This window comes from Amphibalanus amphitrite, unplaced genomic scaffold (genome assembly GCF_019059575.1).
Source record: "Amphibalanus amphitrite isolate SeventyFive unplaced genomic scaffold, NRLGWU_Aamphi_draft 000023F_arrow, whole genome shotgun sequence".
Classification (NCBI taxonomy): Eukaryota; Metazoa; Arthropoda; class Thecostraca; order Balanomorpha; family Balanidae; genus Amphibalanus; species Amphibalanus amphitrite.
In genome coordinates, this window is record NW_024881519.1 from 961,239 (window position 1) to 975,769 (window position 14,531).

General features: G+C 50.5%; 1 protein-coding gene across 1 annotated transcript in view; it reads left to right on the plus strand.

Moving 5' to 3' along the window:
* The first annotated feature begins 649 nt into the window (after positions 1–649).
* LOC122392469 (homeobox protein rough-like) overlaps positions 650–14,531 on the plus strand; it is a 47,618-nt gene continuing 33,736 nt past the window's right edge. Inside the window, exon 1 of the mRNA XM_043387351.1 lies at positions 650–1,013. Coding sequence (XP_043243286.1) covers positions 668–1,013 — 346 coding nt within the window. The 5' untranslated portion in view covers positions 650–667. The remainder of the gene's footprint in view (positions 1,014–14,531) is intronic.

Sequence of the window (14,531 nt, forward strand, 5' to 3'; positions counted from 1 at the left end):
AAATGCTTAAAGACATCATCTGTGATCAAGACTAACACGATATTCGTGATCAGCACCCCGAAAAAAACCCTTAGCAGCCACACTTAACGACTTTCTAACAGGTCCCGATTTTCCCGACTTTGGGTCATTCACCTGAGCTGGAAGATCAACCAATAACCTAGGACCCTAAAATTGGGTATCATCGGCTTCCTCTCGTCACGGGCAGCACGCTCGTTTTTTTCCGCGAAGCTCTAGCTCAATCAGGGGCCAAACGGCAAGGGGGTCTGACCGACCCCCCCCCCCCCCCTCCTACACATTAGAAGCTGGCAAACGCCGCACACTTACGCCGAGCGAATTCTCCACGTGACTGGCCGCGTGCCGGCCCGGCCACGAATATCATACAATCGCCAGTTCCCGATTCCGCCACTAGATCTGTTAGCCACTCCGCATGAACGAGGCTAATTGGGTTCTAGCTTCTAGCCACAGTCAAGAGGCAGGTCCAATCGGTACACGCAGCCGCTGCGGCCCGACGGCCCAGCCGTCGCCCATTGGTCTTCCGGCTCGTGACGTCACAGCGCTGCCCGCATGCTCCGCCCACATGGTGGCTGGCGGCGGGGGCCGCCTCTGGCCGCTACTGTAGCCGCTGATTCGGTGCCGGTCGAGACTGAGAGGTCCCCCTTTGGTCGCTATGCTGGTCAGCCAGGCGCCAAACAGTGTGGCCTTGGACAGCGCTGCTGCCGACTCGGCCAGCCAGCTGAGTGGCGCGGCGGACACGGGCGGTCCGTCTGGGACGCCCAGCTCCGAGGAGCACTCGGTCGCCGATTTGCCGAGGTTCCACTTCGGGCGGCACTCGGCGTCGGCCCCGCTGCCGGTCGCGCCGGCCCCGCTGCCAGTGGTGCCGACCCCGCTGCCAGTGGTGCCGGCCCCGCTGCCAGTGGTGCCGGCCCCGCTGCCACGCTTCCCATTTTGGCCGCTGCACATGCCGGCGCTGCTGCCGCCGCTCGATCTTCACCTGGGTGGAGTGCCCACTTTCCGTGAGTAGCATAGGCGTAGGAACAGGGGGGGGGGGGCAGGTGGGCAAGTGCCCACCCACTTTTCGAGGTGGGGGGCCAACCATGTGTTTTGGCCCACCCACTTTTTACTCGAGGCCCCTCGTTTCGATTTGAGAGGACGTCGTCACCTTCCAGAATAAACAAACTCGGTAAAAATAAGTTCCACGAATCCCCACGCACGGACTCCAAATGGCCGTGATGGATCCAAGGAGGCCCTCTGTTCATACTTGTCAGTCGAAGCCCCTGAGACTGATGGCCTGAGAGGCCCTAGTGGATCTGAGGAGGCCCCAATATCCACACTGGTCTGGGGAGGCCCCTGACACTGGCGGTCTGGGAGGCCCCTCTATCCACACTAGTCAGAGGTATGAGACTGGTGGTCTGGGAGGCCCCTCCATCCACACTAGTCAGAATAGGCCCCTGACACTGGCGGTCTAGCCGAGGCCCCCTACCCTTACTAGTCAGAGGAGGCCCCTCTATCCTCAATAGTCAGAAGAGGCCCCTGAGACTGATGGTCTGGGAGGCCTATCCATCTACACTGTAGTCAGAGGAGGCCCCTGAGACTGATGACCTGAGAGGCCCTTATAATCACACCAGGCAGAAGAGGCCCATGAGACTGATGGAATGAGAGGCCCTTCTATATTCATACTGGCCACAGGAGACCCCCAAAACTTTCGGTCTGGGAGGTCCCTCAATCCGGCACCAGTCAGAAGAGTCCCCTGAGACTGATGGCCTGGGAAGCCCTTATATTCACACTAGGCAGAAGAGGCCCCTGAGACTGATGGTATGAGAGGCCCTCATATTCAGAAGAGGCCCCCGAGGCTAATGGCTGTGAGGCCCTTCTGTTCATATAACTGGGCACTGGAGGCCCCTGAAACCGGTGGTCTGGGAGGGCCCTCTATCCACACTAGTCAGAAGAGGCCCCTGAGCAGTGGCGCAGCCAGGGGGGGTCAGAGGGTCAGCTGACCCCCCGAAATTTCTGTCAGGGGCCCGCTCGAGAAAGAGAGAGAGAGAGAGAGAGAGAGAGAGAGAGAGAGAGAGAGAGAGAGAGAGAGAGAGAGAGAGAGAGAAAGAAAGAGAAAGAGAGGGGGATGTCCTAATCTAATCGGACGAGCCCGCTTCGAGAAATACCTGCTGGGACACCACGGGCCCCCGGGAGAACGGGCCCGGGCCCCCTGGGTGGATGGGGCCCGGGCCCCCGATGGATGGTGTCCGGGCCCCCGGTGGATGGGTCCGGGTCCCCGGGAGAACGGGCCCCGAGCCCCGGGTGGACGGGGCCCGGACCCCCGGGAGAACGGGTCCGGGCCCCCAGGTGGATGGGGCTCGGGACCCCCGATGGATGGGCCCGGGCCCCCGGGAGAACGGGCCCGGGCCCCCAGGAGAACGGGCCCACGCCCGAGCCCCCGGGTGGATGGGGCCCGGGCCCCGGCAGAACGGACCCCGAGCCCTGGGTGGACGGGGCCCGGACCCCGGGTGGATCGGGCTCGGGCCCCCTGGTGAACGGACCCCGGAGCCCCGGGTGGACGGGCCCCGGAGCCTCGGGTGGACGTGGTCCGGGCCCCCGTGTGGATAGGGCCCGGGCCCTCGGGTAAATGGGGCCCGCTAGGGTGACCCGCTTGCTCCGCAACGCGAATAAGGGGTATTTTCGATCGGTGGGCGTTTGGCTGCTATTGTGTCCGTACTCCGTGGGTTATGTATCCGTTTCGGTCGATTGCCTTTTGACGGCTAAGTATTTTGGTTTGGGAAAAATATCCATCGCATCGAGGTGCTCGTGTCTGATAACCATGCGTTCTTCTATAGAACATGCCAAGTGTATTTTATAACATAGGTTAAGGACGTAATTTATTTAGGACGTAAAGTTACCTATTGAAAAATGAAGGCCATCGATGAATTACTTATGCAGAGGTTTGAAACATTTATATTTTTAAGAATATTGTTGCTCGTCATGCAAAAGCGATGATTGGATCTTGGACAAAATTGTATGCTCTTTTCAACTATGCCATTTTCAATAGTCAACCGTGCCAGGTTATGCAGCAAAACCCGTGTAATTAAGTAAGTCATGAACAAATTATGTTAGTTTTGATCACAGATGATGTCTTTATACATTTAGGCGAGGTCGGGTCAGGTCAGGTAAGGTCAGGTCAACCAGTAGGGATCGTGACGGGTATTCGTAGTGCATACGTGTCAACCGCCTCTGACAGCTTCGTAACATGTTACGAAGGCACCAAAACTACTTCTTAAATGTTCAAATGGCTGCTAAATTCGAATTCAGCTAACAAAAACTAGCCTAGAAACATGCATAGCTTGAAAAGTGTACTGAGGTCCTCATAGGTCAATGACCTGATCTGACCTTCAGGTGACATTGACATCCACCCTTATGCATGGGAGCAACATCAAATCACATGTTTGAACGCTTGAAACCACGAAAGGACTGCAAACGCGCCGCTAATGCGAGCCGGCATACGCCGAACCGCGATTCTGGCCTCGGAACATGGTCTCGGAAAGAAGGTCAAAGTTCATTTGGGTCAGGGTCATGAAAATTCTAGGATAGGTGTAAAATTGATCAACGCGAGGGTACTAAAAGTTTCGTTGCGATCAGCCGCTTTTTACGCGAGTAATTCGCGAAAAAAAACTTTAGGGGTTGCATCAACCCCATCCCCCCTGTGCCGGCGAGGGTTAAAACTTCTTGTGAGCGAATTCACGTAATGAAGAAGAATAAGGGCACAATCTACTACAGCAGCCAATAGGTGACTTAGGACAGGCACATGGAACTAGTATCTTGTCCGACAGAAGCAGGCAACAGTTCCGATTGCATTTAGGTATGCTATGCATATTGCGGAAGAGGCACATTTCGGCCTCGAAAGATACGAATTCTTACGTCATAGTAACATATTTCTGTCGTGGTCAATTTGCGTAAAGATTGAACACCGGGTGATATCCGAGCTATTGTTCTATCCACATTTTCTTATTCAAACTCGCTCAGGGTTATCGTGCAGGTAAAGGGGGCCCGCTCAGCAGAATGTGTATGAAATATGGAGAGATTCTGAAAAATGGGTGGGGGCCCGCACACTAGGGGGCCCGCTTTGGAGGCGATGACCCCCCCGAAACAAAATCCTGGCTGCGCCACTGCCCCTGAGACCGATGGTCTGAGAGGCTCTTATATTCATACTGGCCACAAGAGGCCCCTGAGACTGATAGTCAGAGAGGTCCACTCCTAATGAATCTGAGGGGCCCTCTATCCACATTTACACTTTTCTAGGGAGGCCCCCGAGACTGATGGTCTGAGAGGCCCTTTTATTTATACTGTCCACAGGAGCCCCCTGATATTAATGGTCTGAGAGGCTCTTCTATTTATACTAACCAGAGGAGGCCCCTAGGATTGATGGTCTCACAGGCCCTTCTATTTATACTAGCCAGAGGAGGCCCATGAGACTGATGGTCTGAGAGACCCTTCTATTCAAACTAGGCAGATGAGGCCCCTAGTGAGAATGATGGTCCGAAGACCCATGCGGCGGCAACTGGCCGTGGTCATATTTCGGCTCGGTAGGGCCCCACAGAGCTCATGAGAGCACCTCAAGGGCTCTTAAGTAGGCACGCTTATCCCCATAAGGGTGCCACGCCGGCTTCTGAAGGCTCCTTGTAGGCATTTAAGGGCCCTTTCCGGCCTCTAACGGCTCCACCCGCCTGTGATGGCTCCACACCCATGCCAGTGTTTATGAGCGCCACACAGCGGCGCCTTTGAGGGTCATACTAGTGTCTCTCAGGGCCCTATCCTATATCGGTAGCTCTGGGGGCCCCACACCGGCGGCTCTGTGGGCCACCACACCTGTGCATCTCAAGGCTCTATAGGTACAGTCTGTCTTAAAAGTACCGCGCAAAGTGGCGGTGGATCCATCAAGCCTGACCGAGAAAGGGCCTGTTTTAATTTAAAAGTCACCGACCAATTGACCTAGGGAATGGATAAGGATGTCAGTTGCTTCAGTGACCCAAATTTAGCAGGCCCTTGCTCAGTCAGGCTCGATGGATCCACCGTCACTTTGCGCGGTACTTTTAAGACAGACTGTACATCTGAAGGACCCACACCGACACCTCCGAGGGCCCCACACCAGTATCTCGGAGCTCTGAAGGCCCCACACCGCGGTGTGGGGTTTTTATCGATCCTAGCACGAATTTATTTATATCGCATCCTCCGCTACCTTAACTAATTTTATTTCACCTTCAAATGGTTAAGCTTAGGGTGTATGATCCCTGACAACATGGTTGGCTCTCCTGCTTGACCCCGTCCCTCCCCCGCCCCCTCCCCAAGGACTTAGCACTGAAACGTTTTCGGCTAGCAATGCATCGTGGGCGTGGAAGCGTTAAAAAAGTAGAACGAAACTACAATCGTTTTAGAAGTAGATATTTGATCATGTCTAGCCCAATCACCAAAAGGCATTTCGGGCTCAACCTTTGCACTTTGTTAGTCCTTGCACTTAAAGGGGGAGGGGGTCGCACAGACTTCTGTCCTCGACTTTTTCGACTTTTCGCATACTAACTCAAGCAAAACGTGGCGGATCACGACGAAACTTTCTATACCTTCGATTCGATCAATGTTACTCACACACTTAAAATTTCATGACCTTGACCTTAATAAAAATTTGACCTGTGACCTGTTTCACCAGACCATGTCAGGCTGGTATCGATTTGGCGCTTATCAGCGCACATTATCGGCGCGTTTTCAGTCTTGTTGTGGTTGTTAACTCTCCAAGGTATGAAATGCTGTTTGTTCTTTGCATTTTAAGGTCACGTTAAGGTCAAATCAAGGTCATTTACCTTAGATGACCTTAGTTGACTTTTTCAAGCTATACAATTTTTCTAGATAAGTGCTTGGAGCTTATTTCGAACTTAACACCCATTTGAAGATTTAAGTAGTTTTGGTGCCTAACGGAACATGCTACGAAGCCGTCAAAGGTAATTGACGCCTACCTTCTATGGATAGCCGGCAAGACACCTACTGGTCGGGCCTGACCTGACCCGGCCTAGCATGAAAACATCATCCTTGATCAAAACTAGCTTGAAATTCGTGATTAGCACCCCAAAACCTCCAACCTCACTTTACAAAGTTACAGCATTTTTCGATTTACCTATATCAAAGCTCTGTACTGAAGTTCAATAAGGTGAACATTGGCGGCGATAGCCAATAAAATGGACGCAGCGTTGCAAGGGTGTTGTTGTTTTGTTCAAAAAGAACATTTGGCGATAGAAAAATAATGTCAACATGGTATCACCCCCTTCCTCCCTCCTCCCAACTCCTATACTGACCGGAAACCCCCAGGCGGTGTGCTGCGGTCGGGTAACCCGCCGCGGCGCGGCCCGGCGGGGCGTAAGAAACCACGCGGCACCGTCTGCTTTGACGTCTCATAGTGACTGGTTTAGGCAAATTTCGGCAAAAAATGAGAGCTGCCCCCGATGCAGAAATTATTGGAGAACATTTTGATATACATTTCCACGCGTAACACCGCGTATCAAACTTTGTAAGGCAATAGTTTGCTTGTCAACTCTTCGAATCAAGAAGCATTTTAACATTTTTAGCATTTCGGTCAAAAATTATACATTTGGATGAATTTTGGAAATTTTCGTGCATACCATCATCTTCCTTATAAGTCAAAGATAATGAAAACATGTCGCAACTATAACCTGCTGTTCAGGGAAACGAGTGAGAGGGCGTTTTATCGTAGTGTGCTTTTTCGCTGTATGCAGGTAGCACGACGCTGGTCAGGACGAAGCTACACTTTGAGAGTTTTTTTGAGGCATAAACAATCATTTTACAGACGATTTAAGGTGTGATTCGGATGCGCTGGACAATTCTACGTGGGATGAATAACAAAAAAGTGGAAATCGAAATACTTTAACTTGCCACTTAATGCGTGCTAGGATGGCATAAGTCCCCACGGTGTGCACCGGTGACTCTGAGGACTCACCGGCTCCTGAGAGCACCATGTTGATGTCTATCTAACGGCTCCACAAGGCCACTGAACTTGAAGGCACCACACAAGCTCTCACTGAGCTCTAATGTCCATGTTCGTACCGGGCACCGGCCTTTGAGGGATTTAAACACGCGCAGTGGAAGGGGGGTGGGCGGATTCCGCCCACCCCTCCTGTTTTTCGCCAATAACTCGCGCCGCAAACATGATATTATTGCGAAATTTGGCTACCTGTCCAGAATTGAACTGCGGATCTTCCGTGCAAAAAATAAGAAAATTGGGTCACAACTTTTCTTGTTATAGCGGTGTAAAGTCAAACATCCTGCCGCCGTGGCGGCGCGGCGCGGCGGCGCGGCGGCCGGCGCTAGCCGTTACGCGCCGCCTGAATTGTAAACTGTGCCGGGGCGGGACGGTTCCGTCTTTACATCGCGCTCCTTACCGCTGATTATATTCGATTCGCGTCAAACTGTGTGAGAAGACTATGAAATGTACAGACAATCTCATGGTCAAAGAATTTTGAAAATCGGCCGGTAGCAACTTGAGTTATGAGTGTGTAAACACAAAATTGTGATTGCCGCGTTTCCCGCGTCGGCCGATCCCGCTTCAGCCGGCGACATCTTACCCTTAGCAGGCTTCTAGCTGCCATGTTCATAGTTGGATTAGCTAGAAATTCACCATACATACTCACGAATGTATATTCTTTAGTATAGTGAAAGAAAAAGAAAATCGGCTAATAACTTTTTGAGTTATCGGCGTGTAAACGCAAAAAATTCGCTCATATGGCAGATTTGACCACATTTGACCTCATTTGACCTTGAAGATATTGACCTAGGGTCATGAAATTCACACACAACAGAGTTCCCCAAGGCCTCCGCCTACCCTCCAAATTTCGTCTATCTAGCTCCAGTGGAAGCTGAGATCTTAGGGGGGGGGCGACATCCGCCCCCCCCCTTCCACTGGGCGTAGTACTCGCAACCCTTCCACTGCGCGTGTTAAGCCAGCGCATTCATAGCTCCACACCAGCTTCACACTGAAGTATCTGAGGGTTCCACTCCGGTGTCTCTAAGGGCCACATACCGGCATCTCTGAGGGCCCCATACCGGCGTCTCCGAGGGTCCACATCTGGCGGGCACCCATCAGCGACTGAAGGTCCCACACTGTCGACTCCGAGAGCCCCATCTGCGTCTGGGAGCACCCATGCCGTCTTTAAGAACCACAGCGGCTCCTCCGTACGAAAGATGGGCGTCTGAATGCCAAAGGGGAGCGGTTCTGAGACAGTAGGGCACCTACGTGTAATTTAGGGGCGCCTATGAAGCCCATAGGGGCGCCTCAATGCGAAAGAGGGGCGCCTCTGAGGCCTACATATATGGGCGTCCACATGCAATAGAGGTCTGCAAATCAATTGATCAATGCCTGCAGGGGTGCATTCATAAGAAACAGGGGCGCCGGCATGGCAAAGAGAGGCGCCTGCAAGTGTCCATAAAAGAGAGACGCCTATGATAAGCGCACATTGTATGCGACAACGGGGCGACTGTGGGACATATAGGGATGTCTCTGATGACTACATAGGGCGCTTATATGCCAAAGAGGGCGCCTATGAAGCTAATGGGGGCACCTGGGAAACGAGGAAGACATTTGTGTAAGGGTTTTCAGGGGTCATTTGCCGTTTGCAGCAAATAGATTCTAAAAAAAAATCGGAGGGGGAATAAGTTTTAAAAATGGTGCGGACTTTCCGCACTGTTCGCTTAAGCGGTTACGCCCCTGGGTACATTTGCCCGATCTCAGAAGCTAGATTTGGAGGTCATACTTGAAAGCAGCCAGCAGGACGAGGCAAAATTTGGAGGCCCCTGAAAATAGGAGGCCCCCTGGGAAAGGAGGCCCCTTGATAGGGTGGCCCACCCACATTTCATGACGTTCCTACGCCCGTGGTGAGTAGAGTAGGGTGGGGTAAGTGGAACAGGTGGGGTAATTTGAACATAGTATAAATAACACAAAATTACGAAAAATCCATAAGTGGCACGACCAATAAGACCAAATTGGGAAATTATCGTTACTAAAAGGGCTATCATATGAACGGCCTTTTAACCCTATACAAAGTGGCAGTGGCAGTACATAGTGGCAGGGAAGCCTGTTTAGGACCCTCCTTGATATCTCGAGATCAAACGGGCCTGTTTTCGAAATTTAAACTGCATTCCATGCCGCTCAAACAGATCTACATTACAAAGGTCCCAAAAAAGTAAATAGGGGGGGGGGGGGCTCTAGGGGAGTTAAAACCTCATATTGCAGATAGTTTTTCAACTGCTCACCATGGCCATGTTTTTCAACCAATTTTGACGCAACTACTGCCGATCGATGCAGAATGAACCAGAAATAAACATGCGTCATAAAAATGGGTATTTAAAAATAATAGGCGGATACAGGTAAATGTATTTGGGAGGTACTTAAAATACGTAATAAATCGGGTTTTTCGCTGGTGCATCACCAAAACGGATTGACAATGGTCTTATGATGCTACAAACATGTGTGAAAGAATGACCTAAAGTAAATTGATCTAAACTGAAGAGCAGCAAGGCCCCTGGGTGGGATATGGTCTCTACTGATCATCTGCTCCACATGCATCCTCTGCTTCATGAAATCCTCGCTGTGATTTTCAATGTCATGCTCAATCACTGCTCTCTACCAGATGGCCTGTCACATTCATTGCTGGTGTCCCTGCTAAAAGAGAAGGGAGGGATGATCGACGACCAGGCGAACTATAGGGCCATTGCCCTATCTACCACCATTTCCAAGGTATTGGAGCTTGTCCTTGTTGAAAGGCTGCTTCCCTTTATAAGGACTTGCGATGCACAGTTTGGGTTTAAGAGTGGTCTCTCTACCACACATGCGACCTTTGCTTTTAAAGGGACTGTCCCACCTTCTAAAATGTTGTTAAAACCAGTTAAATTGTGCCCGCCTTTATAGATTGGATGACCAGGAACACGGTTCTGGCATTTATTTTTCATTAAAAATCTTAGGCTTCCCATATTCCAAACACAAACTTTCAAATATGTGACGTCACAGCCCAAAATTACCTCCTTCCCCGCCAGAACTCTGGCGACGGGGGTGAGAGACGTTCGCGATGGGCCCCCCAGCAAAGTGGGCCCCCTCAACCTAATGGGGGCCCCTTACCAACAACGAAAGGTCAGATGATCATTGTCCTGATCATTACCAGCCAAATCGGGGAAAAGGACAAATATCTCTTGATCTGAAGAGGCACGTAAAAAACAACAGCATATTTACAGAAACACGACCATTCTGCCCATATTTGATGGACAGCGTGCAATTGGTGGCCAGCGGTCACTCAAATGGTCGGGCTGGGTCAAAAAGCTTTTAAAAAAAGCTCAACATCAGTTTTTCGACTATTACTTTTGATATAGGAGACGAGGTAGAGTAATGAAATTGTCTTGAATGTGTTGATCATCCATACGGATCAGTTGATGACCATCATGAACTTCTCAAGTAAGGGCATGACCTTGATCTGCGGTCACATTTGAAGTTGAACTTTTTATGTGAAATTATAGGCGTTAACGTAAAATGCGACTATTTAGATGGTTCTGCCCTCTGCTCTGTTGCCAAACTGTAGCCGCCGTCTGCTCCGCTCCGCCAAAAGGCCAGATGATTACCACGCTGTATTGTAACAGCGCATGTGCATGAGCACGGTTTCTGCCAAAGACACACAAACAAATATAACACGTACCACAGTTGAACATAGGCGTGAGGGACAGGTATATAGCTATATGAAGTACTATCTCACATTATTACACTTCAGTCAAATCTCGTACTTATGCCGACACACTTACGCCAAAACAATAATCATATCCTCACCATCGGAGTGACTCTCGGCAGGATGTAGACGGCAGCCAAAGTGAGCACAGTGCTCGAGCGCCACTAAAACCAGGCGCCAAAGTACGTGGCCGGGCGCGCCACACCAAACGGGCGCTGTCGAGACGTCGGGCGCCACACCAGACAGGCGCCACCAGCGCGCCGAACGCCTCACCAACGGCGCCACCAGTACGTCGAGCGCCGCACCAACCAGCGCCACCAACAGAAGCAGGCGCCACGGATGATTCGCACCAAAAACCGGGCGCAACCTGCATGCGACACCCCATTTACAAATGTGGCGTAACAGTGACAAAGAAACGAAACAAATCCATCTAAATGGTACAGGTAAGAGCCAAACTGTAACAGAGCTGACCACGTAAAAACCAGCAAAACGGTAATTATTAGAAATTATGCGAAACATTACAATCATGGCATACAATTTTATCCATACAAACCATTTCACTTACAGGGCACGCCGCGCCACACGTCCAACTCAACCAGAAACCAAAATGAACATCACTAAGCGTACCACAACTACATCACCTCTAATCGCCAATGAATAAAAATGCCAATAGAAACCGAAAGACAGGTATACCAAATCGCCACATATAATAAATGAGGGTCACGACACATAATACCTATGCCAAGATATCTTAAGCCAATGACGACAATCAAAAAACAAACGCCAACAGAAAGTTCAATACTGCCATCACTATACTGCACTAGTACTGACACACATACACATGTCACGGATCACCTAACGGATCGGCAACTCTCCCCGATTCCCTTTGTTATCGGTGTACCCGCGGAGCGGGCTGCCATCTAGCGGCGCGGATATCTTCACTAAGGAGGGGAGCCGGCCGCCCGCCGCAACCAGTGTTAAAAGGCACGAGGAAACGGGTGTGAACGCAACACCCGTCCGTCGTTTCCATCCTCAGGATGTTCAGATCAAGTTCAAATCCTTCTCCTCCACGCAGCAACTCTTGATCCGGGCTGGACAGGCAACTTTATCTCATGCGGGCTGCTCCCTTGAAGCGCACCACTGCTCCCATGGGAGCACACCCGTAGCCGGGTGCAGAGAGTGCTTGGGGGGCTGGTCGGCCTGTCCATTCGGACGGGCTCAGCCCCGGTGACTCTCTAGGGTGCCTGTCCATACCAATGTTTACCCCAATTCCTATAATCCTTCCGGCTCTGCAGTGGTCTCAATGGACCGAAAGGGCCTAACCCAACAAAACAAAAACAAACAAAGGTTAAGAACGGATTAAATTACGGAGTCTCTCTAACAGCTGGAATGTTACCATAACATGGAAATGTTACATACTTTATTCCCTAATCAGCTGGAGCATGCATAATGATCCAAATGTTTCTAGTTATGCTTGAGTTGTATGAGCAAGAAGCACGTCAGTGGTCGATAAAACTTCCAACGTGCCAACGCTCGTTGGAGCAAGATATTAGCAATACTTGGAAGAGCTGGAGACAGTCCGCCCGTCTACATGGATGCTTCCTTACGCCTAAAATACAGCATTGACTCATGACTTACTAATCGTCCGGTGCTGTTATCGGCTGCTCGGTACCGCGTGTATGTTCCCTCATTCACTCCTGGTTACCCTTCGGTCACCCCTCGCTGGGTCGGGCCAGTCGGCTATTTTTATCCTCATTCCGGCTAGGCCACCCGCTGAGCTCCCGCCGTGCCGCGCCGTCTGCGAGGGACCTGACCCTTCTGCCGGCAGAGGTTTCTCCAGGTGTCTCCAAGGAGCCATCGTAGCGCTAAGGGTGTGCTCCGCATACACATACATTGATTTTCGCCCTTACTAGCAGGGCCGCTGGCACGCGTTGGCAGCGCCCTGCGGGCATTTTTTCGCTTAGGGTCATTTTGTGGTGAGGAGGATCAGAAAATCAACCTTCCAACTTTCTCCAGGCCTGGGTGTTTTATCGAGCGCGCCTGAAAACGCACAGTGGACCGAAATCACACTTCGACTGCGTTACTTCGTATTAGGTAATATGATAAAAAGTCCGCTCTTTTCTCAATCAATAAGGACAAGTGCGTTAAAGCACACATATAAACTTTTAAATTAAAAGCTTTAAAATGCTAAATTTGAACATCTCTAAGCTGATGATAATCGTTAGTTGTTTCAGACTTTGGCGCGAAAACGTAGGCATTCAGATCCACCGTGCGACCGGTCACCGTAACTATGCAGTAGTGTGATGGTGTGAGTTGGGGAATCAAGGCCGTATAGGGAGAAGGTGAGGAGATACCGGTGTGCCGACGCGGCGGATGGCAGTGAATTTTCAGGATAGGTAGCAAAAGGCTCATTCCCAGACGTTGTGCCAAATTTTGCGGCGCTATGCGACACCAACTTTTACGCTATTCGCGAAAAAAAAAACTTAGGGAGGCTGCTCCCCCCCCGCAAGGCGAGGGCTAAGTTGGAGACAGTGATGGGACTAAGATGTTCGTTGGAGCAACTCCAAGCATTTTATCGACCTCTGAAGCACGTCCTCGCAACTTTAACGTCGTTTTTGGCCGTAGGTACACGAAGACCTTTCCTCATCCGTCTGCCCATAGTACGAGTTCATCCCCTGTTCTTATCTAGACGGTCACCGGCTACCAGTTGGAGTAGATAACATCGGAGCAAATCCAACGAGCTGGCCATTAACGAGACTATAGGTGGACCTCGGCCCCTGTTTCACGATACGACCCTCCCCGCCGCTACAGGGTATCGACACTTAGCCGGTTTTCATTAAGACGTTGGCAACATTGTGAAGTTTGCTTACGTTTCCATAGGGACGGAGGCACCCATACCTGATGATGTTAGGTACTGGGTAGCAGCGTGCCGCTAAACAGTGACTATAGCTTTGGCCCCGAGGCTGGTTTAGCCACGTGTTACATCTCAAGATATCTGTGGCTTAGAGCCAGGTCAGGTCATTTTGCACCCTATATATTGCCTCATATTCAACATTCTCTCTCTATATATAATAATATATATAATACTAATAATAAGTCAATAAGAGCAAATTGAAAGGCGTCTCATTTGGTCTGGACGGGTCATTCTTAACACCCTCAAACATCGGGTTACATGTTAACAGTGGCATGAAAACGGTCAACAGCAGTTTTTTTTTACTATAACTTTTGACACACGTGCTAGAGCGATGAAAACACGTCAGATGTGTTCAGCTCGACGATACGGATCGACTGATATGCAGCATGACCCTTTCCGGTCAGGTCATGACCTTGGCCTGACGTAAAATTTTCAAAATGACCTTCCAAGGTCAACCTACGAGTATAGTTCATTCGACGCGTCTCGACGAGAGGAACACGATGCTGGCAAAAGTAATGTCGTGGCTCGTTTAAGTCAAAAGTTATTACCGAAAAAAAAAGTTTTTCGTAAACACGCCTCTTTTGGAGTTTTTGCCCTCTGGAGGCTACACCGTTGACCTGAGTTCAAATCTATGAATAAAACTCAGAAAGACCTGTGAAAGAGCTATCGAATGCGCTTTTCCGCGGCGCTGTAGTTCTATTGGTTCTCAAGTTATGCGTCGGGTGTTTCGAAAACTGTTGAAATGGACAAAATTTGCCTTTAATGACCTCTGGTAACCTGACCTTTGACCTGACCTAAAAAATGACTGAAGTATTTCCACCATTATTTTTACGCTCTTTGGAATGCCGCTTACCCCGTGTGGC